The 13,271-nt window shown below is 37.8% G+C and overlaps 1 protein-coding gene across 9 annotated transcripts in view; it reads left to right on the top strand.

Moving 5' to 3' along the window:
- NUBPL (NUBP iron-sulfur cluster assembly factor, mitochondrial) overlaps positions 1 to 13,271 on the top strand; it is a 351,028-nt gene that overhangs the window by 89,283 nt on the left and 248,474 nt on the right. For 4 of the 9 annotated variants that reach the window (XM_081229690.1, XM_081229691.1, XM_081229693.1 and 1 more), the window contains exon 2: positions 10,139 to 10,286. The exons of 1 other annotated variant lie outside the window; for it this stretch is intronic. In XM_081229690.1, the coding sequence (XP_081085816.1) occupies positions 10,187 to 10,286 (100 nt within the window). In that variant the 5' untranslated portion in view covers positions 10,139 to 10,186. Of the gene's footprint in view, positions 1 to 9,437; positions 9,585 to 10,138; positions 10,287 to 13,271 lie in introns of those variants that run through there. 4 more of the 9 variants (XM_081229686.1, XM_081229688.1, XM_081229687.1 and 1 more) reach the window with 2 other exon arrangements.

A 13,271-nucleotide genomic window follows, 5' to 3' on the forward strand; every position in this document is an offset into this window, starting at 1 on the left:
AGGGACCTGTATTTCTATCTTGCTTTCAACAATTTGCCCTAAAAAAGAATAAACTAACATCTCTGACTCCATATTTCCTTATCTAGAAATAGGATTAATAATAGCTTCACTGCCAACCTCATGGCAGTTGTGAAACCTGAACAGGATAATGTGTGTAAAAATGGTTTGGAATCTTTCAATATAAGATTCAGTAAGTAGTAAGAATTTTACAGATTATGGTCTAATGGAGATTCTATGAAGATATTTTTAGAGATAAATACTGCAGAATTCTCTGCAGCATTGACTTGGATTGTTTCCAAAGATTCTAATAAGCACTATGTATTATATTTTTCCTGGGGTGTAGATAACTATATATGTGTGCAGTATGATTAGTTGAATGCTTCATATGTACTGAATCATCTTTCATAAACTGGGCTGATTTACAACTATGCAGTTAGCTGTTATTTAGAGTGTCACTGGAAAATTGTTTGTGTTACTTTTTATTTATACATTATGTACAAAAAATTGCTTTCTTCATATCTGTACCCACTCTGTAATGACCTATATAAGAAAAGAATCTGAAAAAGAGTGGATATATGTATATGTATAACTGATTCACTTTGCTAAACAGCAGACACTAACACAACATTGTAAATGAACTATACTCCAATAAAAATTAATTTAAAAAAAATCCACACACATACAAAAAGAAGTAAGTTCAGTTGTTACTAAGAAAAACAGATCTTGGTTTGTGATGTAAAGAGTCTTCAGGGCTTCCCTGGTGGCGCAGTGGTTGAGAGTCCACCTGCCAATGCAGGGGACATGGGTTCATGCCCCGGTCCGGGAAGATCCCACATGCCGCGGAGCGGCTGGGCCCGTGAGCCATGGCCACTGAGCTTGCGCATCCGGAGCCTATGCTCTGCAACGGGAGAGGCCACAACAGTGAAAGGCCCGCGTACCGCAAAAAAAAAAAAAAAAAAAAAAAAAGAGTCTTCAATTCACTGCCTCCATGTCCCTATTCTCTAGCATCTGATACTATAATCTCATTTTATGGGGTTTGATAATTAATATTATAAAAATTAATAAATTATCAGTGCTCAAATAACATTTAACTCTTGACAAATGTTCAAAATACACAAAGGACTTGATTTCTTAACAAAATATGCATATTTTTTCATATGGCAAAAAAGAATTGCCCTTTTATGTCAATTATATTTCAATAAAAAAAAAAAGAGGGACTTCCCTGGTGGCGCAGTGGTTAAGAATCTGCCTGCCAATGCAGGGGACACGGGTTTGAGCCCTGGTCTGGGAAGATCCCACATGCCACGGAGCAACTAAGCCCCTGCACCACAACTACTGAGCCTGCACTCTAGAGCCCGCGAGCCACAACTACTGAAGCCCACACGCCTAGAGCCCGAGCTCCTCAACAAGAGAAGCCACTGCAATGAGAAGCGCATGCACCACAATGAAGAGTGGCCCCCCTCGATGCAACTAGAGAAAGCCCGCATGCAGCAACCAAGGCCCAACGCAGACAAAAAAAATAAATAAAAAGAGAATCGCCTATAAGAAACCATACATTGACTATATTCTTATTTTTTTTAATATTTCAATCTTTTCTTTGTTGATTACGCATTTTTAAAAAATTTATTTTGCTTATTTATATATTTATTTGGCTGTGTCGGGTCTTTAGTTGCAGCATGAGGGGTCTTTGTTGAGGCATCCGGGATCTTTCGTTGATGCATGGGCTTCTCTCTAGTTGTGATATGCGTGTTTTTCCTCTCTCTAGTTGTGGTGTGCGGGCTCCAGAGTGCATGGACTCTGTAGTTTGCGGCATGTGGGCTCTCTCATTGAGGTGTGTGAGCTCAGTAGTTGTGGCGGGTGGGCTTAGCTGCCCCAAGGCATGTGGGATCTTAGTTTTCCAACCACGGATCAAACCTGCGTCCCCTGCACTGGGAGGCAGATTCTATACAACTGGACCACCAGGGAAGACCCCTTGACTGTATTCTTATTGAAGTCTGGGTTACTGAGTAGTATTAGTTATCTATTGCTATGTAACCAATTACCATGAACTTGGTGCCTTAAAACAACACATTTATTATCTCACAGTTTCTGTGGGTCAGAATTCCCAACACAATGTAACAGAGTCCATTGCTTCATGATCTCTCACAAGGCTAAAATCAAGGGGTCAGCCAGGGCTTGAGTCTCATTTGAAAGCTCAACTGGTAAGGATCAACTTCCAGTCTCATGTGGTTGCTGGCAGAATTCAGGTCCTTGCAGGCTGTTTTCCTGAGAACCTCAGTTCTTTGCTGGCTGTCAGCTGTTCCCTTCCACATGGCCTTCTCCATAGGCAGTTTACAACATGGCAGCTTGCTTCATCAGAGCCAGCCAGGAGGTCTCCTAGAAAGCTAGAAGTTACAGTCTTATGTAATGTAATCACAGAAGTGACATCCTACCACCTTTGTTGTATTTTATTGGTTAGAACAAGTTACTGTCCTGCTCACACTCAAGGGGAGGGGATTACACAAGGGTGTGAATGCCAAGAGACAAGGATCATTTTGGCTATCTTAGAGTCTGTTGAAAAAGAACTGATTAATTTGACATATGACATAAGCTACAAAGAGAGATGCCCACTAAGAAATTGTACTCAATTAATTCTATAATCCAGAAGGAATCGGTAGGAATGGCTTAATAGAATTTTCCAGTTAGCAATACAGTATCACAAACAAATAAAGGTAAACTACTAAGCACATTACTTTTTCTTTACTATTTTGCTCTTTCTCCAGTGCTGTCAGCTATGAAATGAGATAGCCTACATCAGACCCTGGAAAAGTGCTAAAGAGTTGTACTTCAGAAAAATGTTAGAGGAAAATACAATCATATATATATATATATATATATATATATATATATATATATATATATATATATATGTTTTAGCAGCAAATGGTGTTGATTTTGTTATATTGATAAATGATATCTATTAAAAATGGCATTTTCAACAGCACATGCCAGCATGTTACCCCACAAAAACAGCTCGAGTTAAATAAAATAGTAATTCTTGGATATGATTAGAAATTCACAAAAGAGATTAAGTGTGGCATTAATGTAATAAGGTTGTTGACTTTGAGTACTTGACAAAATTTCACCAGGTAATTAAAAGAGCTCTTTGTATTCTTAACAAGTCAAAACAGCAGCTATTAAACAATTTAGAACAATTATGCACAAAATGAACATTTTCTGTGTAAAAACATTTTTATCTGTTTTGAAGACTAGCAAAGACTGGAAAGCCTAAGATGGGAGAGATTAGTAATTATCAGTTCAGTGTTTGGATTGTTGAGTTATAGTTAGTGGATGGCCTCTACGACTGAGAATAAGTTCCTTAGCCTGAATGGGTGGTCAGGAAAATCCTATTTTGTTTTTATTTTTAAGCTGCAGAAGAAGATGCCATGGAAAATGGACCCAAATACTGCCTGTAAGGTTGGTTGGTATGAACTGGAGCATTTCCAGCAGCTTAAGAGTTGTGTAGAAGGCTGAAGACAAAGATATACTTCATATTTTTAAGTTTGCCAGTCTGTCTTAGAGCACATTGATTTTGTAACCCTTAATGTCGGTATTTCTGCTCTATTGCTCTAAATCAGACTATATTTTGAGACATTAGAGTGATTTGGTAGGAGTTCTTCACTTACATAAAAGGATTGAATAAATTTTGTGCCTGCAAAAATTTATTATGACATATCATGTATAATATCTATGGTTAATAAATCCTAAATAGAAATGGTCAATAAATGAATTGACGAGATTTGGTACTACAATGCCAAGTAGACTAAGATATTATGTAAGCCACATGATTATAGAGGACATTCTCAAATTGTGGTCACAGCTTAAAACAGACAAAAGTCTACATTATCTCCTTTTTCCTGAGGAAAATAGAACTTCACATTAGCTGAAGTGTAGGTTTGGTATCTTGATGGGGCTCTGCTTTGTCATTGTCCTTGGAATGTTCTCTAAAGTGCACAGGAAGATTTTCTTCTGAGTACAGAATGAAGTAATGTTTTAGCAAAGTCTTGTAGAAATGTATGTCTTCTCATCTCTAGTATGCAATTGAAGGGTAGGAAGGACACGGCTGAAAAATATAGGTTTGGTACTTGGAGAAAATGAAATAAAAAAGCAAAAGCCTGGGAATACTAAGGCCCTGGGTATAACAAGTATTTGCCTGAGGTGACAAATACTTTTCCTAAATTCTGATAGTGTGGCTTCTATTTCAGGATAGGATCTTCTTTGAAGCATTAAAAAGAGACTATATTCAGTTATAACAGGAGCCCTTGACCTTTGTCCAAGGATTCAGTTCAATCTTATAAATCAGAAATTCAAATGTCAAATCACCCATGATTTATCCTGCTTTGGATACTGGCATTTAGAAACCCATCCTGTCTCATTCTAGAGGTGGATTTTTAGTCATGTGGAGGCATATTCCCAGATGCCCATTCAGTCTAAGAGCATACAGGTATCTCCCCCTCTTTTTGAAAGTTCACTTTATGCCACTTTGGTTTTATGAAGGACCTACATAAGAACCTATTTTCACTAAATGAAAGAAATCTGAAGAGGATTTTTGCTTTTATGAAAAAAGGTGAAAAGTGAAAACAGCATTCAGCATTTATTTTACAGCGAGTGGCTATGGAGGCAGTGCCCCCCTGAGCAGCGAGAGTGGCATCCCAAGCTCCTTCTCCGGGAACTACACTCAGCATCTCAGCATCAAGCTACCATAGTTTTGAACTGTGTCTGTGAGCATCTGTGCTTTATGTTGATTTATTTTGTGCATCTGTTAGTAAGATGTGTCCTAAGATGATTGCTTCTTTGCCTTACACCATTTCAGCTTACAAAAGGTTTCATAGGAACTCTCTGTACATACATTTGCTTTGTGTAATTTTAAAAAATAAGAATGAGGAACTTTTTTTTTTTTGTGTGGTACGCGGGACTCTCACTGTTGAGGTCTCTCCCGTTACAGAGCACGGGCTCTGGAGGCACAGGCTCCACGGCATGTGGGATTTTCCCGGACCGGGACACGAAGCCATGTCCACTGTATTGGCAGGCGGACTCTCAACCACTGCACCACCAGGGAAGCCCAAAGAACTTCTATGACAGGACTACTTTATGTGAGCTGAGGTACTGAAAGGCCAGCAAAGTCTTCAATATGGGAAAATCCACAAACTTTCTACACCAGGTTTCCTACAGAGAGACTGGCTCATTGGGAAGCTATTCTCCTAAGCAGAATTACTCTATATTTTAATGTGAACATTTGTATTAGATGTAGATAAAGCCAGTTTCATGCTTAGTCATGAATAGAGAGATTTGGAAACAAATCACACTATGGGGCAAAGTAGGGTCAATGAATGGGATTGTCATTTAGACAAGTCCATGGATGGGGTGGGGTTTTCTTTTCAGCGAGCCCTTTGAACAGGATGAGAGGTTCAGTTGGGGACAGTCACCTGAAACTGAAGGAACTAGCACTAGTTTTCGAGCTTTATTTAGAATATTCAAGAGACTGGAAACTGTCCACAACACCTTATTCTTCCTTAGTGAGTTGAGCAAAGGAATGAAACACTGAGGCAGTCCTGAGGCTTATGGGCAGGGAATAAGGCAGGCTCCTCATTTGTGGGTATCTGAACTTTCAGTGAGTCCTTGGTCACCTGAGAATATAAATATATACATACATATATGTATATATATATATGGATATATATGTATTTTAGGGAGGGTAATCTAGCAGATACAAATACTTCCTTTTTAGAAAACAGTATAAGATATTACCCTACACATAGGAGACATACAAAACAATCCTCTTTGTTTTGATCAGTATTTGTAAAATTCTCTCAGGGTGGTAGAAACTTAATCTTGATAAGTACAGATTCCACCATAGATACCAGGGTTGTGTCTATGTAGTGTCCAGATGTCCACATGGTGATGTGAATTTAATCCTCAAGGTCCTTGTCTATCCATACCAGCATCCATTGTGATGCCACACACTTAACCATGAAGATTGTTGCCAAGTCTTGACCATTTTCTTGACATTAAGCTCTCTTTAAGGATCAGCTTTCTCCCAGCCAGTCCTGTGGCTCTTTGTAGGGGGCAAACCCTATGAAGCTGCCTCAGGCTGTCTGCCTAAACACAACACTCAACCATTTTCATTCTGTGGTCCTGCCACTACACTGAGTTCTTTCTGGGAATGGGGGCATTGATTTTGTTGTTCTTCAATCCCCCAAACTGATTTGGGGCTTTCTTGTTCCTTTTCCTCACTGGGGCTAATCTTGGGGGAGAGGCAGTTAAAGTGTATGGGGTTCCTTCTTAGGAGCTGTAATAGGCACAGATTATTCTCACTTCAAATGAAAGAAATCCTAACCAACAGTGGTTTAAACAAGTAACTATCTCACACAACAAGAGGTCTGGAGACACAGGCCAGGACTGGCATAGCAGCTTCACTGTGTAACCAGGAATTCATCTTCCTGCCATACTTCCACTTTGTTACCCTCAGCTATTGGCTTTTGTCATTGTGTTTGTCACCACTGTGCTTGTCATGTCCGAATGGGGAAGGGCTATATGAGGTACAAGGAATTATAAGGGGAAAATCCTCTATAAATGTTACAAAATATATATCACCATGGTTACAAGTACACAGAAACACACCCAAATTAGGCCAAGGTAGAAAGAGAATTTGTTGGTTGGATGTAAGTATATCTCATGGACCTAAGGATAGGAAGTATAGCTGAACTTCACTGTGGACTAGAAGCAGGAACTGGAAAGCTGTTATGAATCAGTACAGCTGTTATCCCTTCCTTTTCTGGGCACATGATCTCTTATGGTCTGCTTTATTTTTCTTTCTTGGCATCGGCTTTTTCTACTTCTCTGTGTACAAAGTAGAAAATGGTCACTTTAGCCTTATCAGTTCAAAGGCAAACTAAGATTGAGTAGCAGCTCTGATGTTTTAAATTCTCTGGGGAAAGAATATGATTGGTCCAATTTTGGTGGTATGTCAATCTTTAATCCAATCAGTAACCATGGAGATGGGGTCAAATGATTTAGCAGTTCTTAGGAACTAAAGGAGAATACTCTTGAGAAAGGGCCATGGGTGTGTGTGTGTGTGTGTGTGTGTGTGTGTGTGGCAGTGGTTGTTGGAGAAGAAACAATGGACAGCTCTACTACTCTCTTGATACCCTAATCTGCTGAAGGATAAATCAAATTAACCATTCATTCATTCTACAGACATTAGTCTCACTTGTTCTTCCCCTTATGCTCTCTCTCAGAGTGTCAGTACTGCTCATCTAGTTGCCTACATTATAAACTCTGTACAACCCAATAAGCAACACAATAGCTAATATTTATTGAGTATGTGTACTATGTGATAGGCATTCTATGTGCATTATTTTAAATTCAACCACATGACAACTCTACAAATAGGTATTATCTATTTTCTAGATAAGCAAAGTGAAATTTAGAGACGTTAAGTCAAGCTTTCAACATCTCTTTCGGATTATTGCAGTAACCTCCTGTTTCCCTGCCTCTGATCTGACCCCTCCTATCCTTTTTCTGCCTGTCAATCATAGTGGTATTTCTAAAACACAAATCTGATCATGCTGCTTTCCTGCTTAAAACCCTTCTATGGTTCCCTCAGGATAAAGTCCAAATTCCTTTGCATGATGTATAAAGCCTTTCATGATCTGGGTAGCTATCACCCTACCAATCTCTATCCTCATCTCTTTCAGTCTTGCACCTCACAGTCTATCCTCAAGCCACACAGATTATTTGCAGTTCTTAACAATTCATTTCTTACTTCTGCACAACAACCCTGTAGCCATTCTCCCTGCTGACTCCTACACATTACCCACACACAGGATTAAGCTTAGATGTTACCCTATTCAGCAGTCTTCTCTGATTGAATTCAGTGCTCCTCCTTTATACTTTTGTATCACTCAGTGATTTTCTCCTATACTTATCACACCATACTGTAATTGTTTGTAAACTTATTCTGTCTCTTGCACTGGATTGTAAAGTCATTGAGTGGAAAGATTATGTCAGGTTTAGTATTGAAAACCCTAAGATTAGGGTAGTGCTTGGTGCATAATAGTTGCTCAATAAATATTTGTTACATGAATGAATCTTTGGTAGAATTCTGGAAGAACTTGAAAAGCTACCTGGAGAGAAAGAGATTTTCAATATTTCTTGTTTAGTAAATGGATTATTCTGACAGCTATTTCCCCTTAGCCCTATTTTTTGGCTTATAATTTATAAAAATTGAGCAGATGCAAATTTAAAAATGGATAAAATTAACTGTGAAAACACATCACAAAGTAATAAAATAAAAAATTGATATAAAACAATAAGTAAGAGTGTTAAACCTAATGTAAGAAGAAGAACGCTGAATGCAGGGACAAAGTTGTGAGATTGGGGGGGAAAGCAAGGAACTGAAAATTCTTTTCACTGCTTACTAAATTGAATGTACATTGCTGGTAATATTTCATTTAATTCTTACAATAATTCTTTGAGGTTGATATGTTATGCCTGTATTAAAACTAAGGAAATTAAAGATCAGATTAGAGCAAAATAAGCTGAATGATTACACAAGAGACTCTCTACAGATAAGCACATAAAAGAAATGAAAATCAACCTTAGAAAATATTGTGGAGAATATGCAAAGGTAAACCACTCTACACCCTAAATGATTCTTTTGCTGGGTCTGGGCTCCTGTATCAGCTTTCCAGCTTTCTCTCCTAAAGCGATTTCCTTCACTTTCACCTTCTTTGAATGTAGGGATATGTCCTTCCTTTTACCTGGATGAATTCCATTTCCTTCCTCAAGCTTTGTCTCACTTAAGTTGCTTCTTGAATGAAATTTGCTTCATTAGACCCGCTTTCTGATTTAATTAAACTTTTTCGACCCTAGCAAAGCACCCCGACTTCTCTCTCAGAGAATTATCAGCAACACAGCAGTAAATGTCAACACAAAGCCGACTATTACTGTAGATGACTCAGGGGGGAAAAGAACAAAAGATAAAATCCTTAACAGTGGCAGTGTTTAAGTGACTATATTCTGCGCTGTGAGAACGCCTGGAGTCATTTTTAACTTCCACCATTTCCTACTTCTCATCTGGGTCAGTTTTCTAAACTTTCTAAGTCTCAGTTTTCTTACCTATGAAAAGAGGATCCTAGTAAGAGTCTCCTACCTACCTACTCCAGAACTTCTGTGAGGGCCAAATTAGAGGAGGTACGTGAAAATGCTTCCCAAACATTTGGTAAAACGCTGTAAAATGGTAAAAACGCTGTACCTGGCTACAGACGAGATCACGACATGTTGTATTCCTGGGTTGAAGAAACTCAAAGGAGGCTAGTCGTTAAGGAGAGGAAGCCGAGCGTTGCCATGTGACGTCATCACCCAGCGCTTGCCGCGACGGTTTCCGGGTTGGGCTCAAGGCAGCGTTCTGCGTCATGAGGACTTGGCAGCGTTTGCTGCTTTTTGGGGGGGCGTCGCTTCGGGGCTACGGCGGCGCCTGTGTCCCGCTTGGGGGAGGCCGAGTGTTGGTTTTGGGGCGCCAGGTCCGTGGTGCTGCAGAGCAGGTGGAGGCGGGCGGGTCCGAGACGCTGGGGCGCCAGGGCTGCGGGTGCTTTGGAATTGCCTCTTGCCGAGGACTCGCTTCACTGCCTCGTGGGCACCCGCCCCCTTGGCGGCTCAGTGAGACCCCAGTTCTGGACGTCCCCACCCAGGCGGGCCCCCAGTGGGACCAGGCCGAGGCTTAGAGGGGCGTAAAATAGATGGTTAGAACATGGATGTGTGACTTGCACTTGTTTTCTTAGTGTTGGTTTATTTAGAAAATAGGTTAAAGAGAAGGAAAACACGTGGAGGATTTAACTCTGGAAAGAGGCAGCTTATTTACTTTCCATTTTTAACGTCTGCATACCCTGGCAAATAAATTTCAGTTTAAACAATGTGTCTCTGCAATTGTGATCAATAGCAATAGGTAAATAACACTTAAGGCCTAAATAGTGGAGATGAGCAGAATTAGAGTAGAAAAGAAAGCCCTGTTAATTGCAAGTACCGGATTGTTTTTACTTTTACAGCGTGATAATGGAGATGGCTTGTTTTAAAACTGTTTTTTTTTCTTCTTCTTAAGTTCTCTGGTGCTGAGAGTGAGACCCTAAAACAAAGAAGAACACAAATCATGTCTCGAGGACTTCCAAAGCAGAAACCAATAGACGGTGTTAAACAAGTTATAGTTGTGGCTTCTGGAAAGGGTGGAGTTGGAAAGTCTACTACAGCAGGTATTATAGGATATTAATTCTCATCTTGATTAGGACTTTATGCCAGCTGGCAAGTGCACAATATTAAAATTATAGTTTTGTTCTTAAAAAAGTATTTGTGAAGTTCCTAACAGCTGCTTCCTTAGGATGAGGAGTTGGTAGTGATTGGGAGCTTAGATTTTGGAGGTAGACAAAACTAGATATGTAGCCAGGTCTTTGACTCCTTAACTGAGGAAAAGGTGGTCAGGTTGCCCATCACATCTTCAGTTTACTTAACTGTAAAATGGCAATGATCATAATCTTTTTCATAGGATGGTTATGCAAATTAATTAAACAAGCTAACTACTTAGCCCACTGTCTCATACGTAGTAAGTACTCAATATTTGGTTGCTGTTATTATTATTATTAAACATTTAGTAAGTTTAACACTAAATTTATTTCTGTTCTTTGATGTTCCTTTCTAGTCTTTTTCAGTGTACACATAGCTAAGTAGTTGCAATGAGATTGTTTACATTATTGTGGCTTATTTTCATTTAACCATAATATAATTTTCAGCATTTATAAAGTCAACATATATCTAATATTTGAAAATGTTTTAATTATTTAAAATATCTTTTAAGCTTTGTATCTTTTATATTAATATACTGGAGCAGAGAATTTGTTTTTTGGTGGCTTTTTAAAATTGATTATAGATTTCATTGTGACTGAAATGCTGCTTTCAGAACCCATAAAAGAAGTGCCCCCAGAAATAGAAGAGTTACCATCCAGGACTAATGACCAGGTATTCCCAGATGTTTTCAAAAGAAACTTTTTATTTCTAACAAAAATTTTCAGTGTAGTAATGTAAAAAGGTAACTCCCCTCCTTCCAATTCAACTCAACAGAGGCAACTTGTATTATTAATTTGGAGTCATAAAGCTCTCAAGTCTTATTGTTGCCTCATTTAAAATTTTCAGTCATTTTAATAGGAATGGCTTAATTCAGGTCTTATCCAACCTATCTTTTTTGCAGTTGATTTTAAAAAAGTAACCATCCTTATTTCATTTTGTTAATTTTGGCACAGTTCTACACTGTTAAAGATCTTTTATGTATTTATGTATGTATTTTTTTTTTAGCTTTTGACTCAAATTTCTGCATTTTTTAAAAATTGAAGTGTAGCTGATGTACAATATTATATAAGTTTCAGGTGTACAACATAGTGTACCATTTTTAAAGGTTATAGCCCATTTATAGTTATTATAAAATATTGGATATATTCCCTGTGTTGTACAATTTTTCCTTGTAGCTTATTTATTTTATACATAGTAGTTTGTACCTCTTAATTACCTACTCCATCTTGCCCTGCCCCCCTAAGATCTCTAAATTTTTTTTTTTTTTTTCTCAGATAGTAAGCTAAAGTAGGGGCATATATGTACCTTAAAATTCCTTAGTTCCATTGAAACCAATGACATTTTCAAATAAAAAGGGCCAGGTACAGAGTTCTGTGACTTTCACTAGAGATCTTGTGTCTTGACTCAAAGCCATATTTGGTAATTCCTAGATGCAGCAGTTTTATAGTTGTACAACCAGCTACAAATCCAACTGTATAGTGTTATTAGCTCAGTTTTTTTTCCCATTTTGACCTGAATGTAACTGTGGAAGAGTTTTTCAGCTGTTTTGAAGAAATTAAGATTTACTAAGTATTGTAGTTATGATAGACCCCTAATATACTATTTGATAGATACTATATTATTATTAAAAATAATTAGTTAGTGATTTTTCTTAATGAATTTATGCCATATCCTACACATTTTGGCTTTCTTTCTTAAGGACCTACCATCCACCTATTTGGTATTTTGTTTTTAAAATTTGGAAGCTCTTAGTTTTTGGTTCTAGAATCCACCTCTACTTGTGTTTTGAAAATTCAGAGTACATTTACCTGTATTCAGTGGTGTGAATCCTTTTGCAAGCTCTGTGTTTACTTGTACTGGTTAAAGATGGAAAGTGTTTTCATGATAATAGCTATAAGTTCTTCGGGTTTTGTGCAATATAGTTTGTTGGGTCTGTAGGCTAGCACTTGTGTAAAACAAATTGTTCATTGTTTTTGGTTGTAAGATCATCTGTTATCATGGAATGTGACAGCAGTTAGACAGGAAAATATATGAGAAAATGTACAGTGTTTGACACATAAGTGCTTCAGTAAGTGTGCCTTCCTTGCTTTTTTTTCTTTGTTAGCATCATACCACTTGTCCCAAATAATTGGCCTATGTTGTTTCATAACAGCTCTATCTGCATACATAAGCCTTAGAAATAGATTGTTTCTATGTAACTCTGTTGGTATTCTATTTCTTTCCATTATATGTATTTATTCCTGTTCCAAACTATCTCAAAATACTTCCTATTTGAATATGTATGCTGGAGATATTTTGTATTAAAATGATGACATTTGATTAATACAGACATGCTCTGTGATTCTATGATGTAAATGCAGAAAGACCCTCACATTAAAATGAATTACTCTCTAAAAGTTTCTGCCTAAAAGTTGGATTATGTTTAACCTGAAATTCAGAATTATTTTATAATTTATAAAAATTAATTTGTCAAGTTCCATGCCTTAGGCATAATACTATAGTACATACAGTATTTGATTTAATTCTCACAACAGTTATGAAATAGGACCTCATTTTATAGAGGAAGAAACAGGCTTGGGGTAAAATATTCTACTCAAGACTATAAAACAGAGAGTGGTGAAACTGGGGTTTGAACCAGGTCATCCTTGAAAGTTTATGCTCTTAAATACTTTAAAGGAAACAATATCGGCATCATTTATAACACTGTTCTGTAAGGAATTGTGATCCACAGTATGAGGGTCTATTTATTTATCAGTTTTGGGAATGTGTTACTTTTGGACCTCTTTTTCATCTCAGATGTAGCATATACTTATTGCTGGGCTAAAGGTGGTTTTGGGGACTACTGCTTTCCCCCTTTATGTCTTTGGGATTCACTAACAATAGGTACTTTTGGGAAA

Source organism: Mesoplodon bidens (assembly GCF_964165515.1).
Source record: "Mesoplodon bidens genome assembly, chromosome: 3".
Taxonomy (NCBI): Eukaryota; Metazoa; Chordata; class Mammalia; order Artiodactyla; family Ziphiidae; genus Mesoplodon; species Mesoplodon bidens.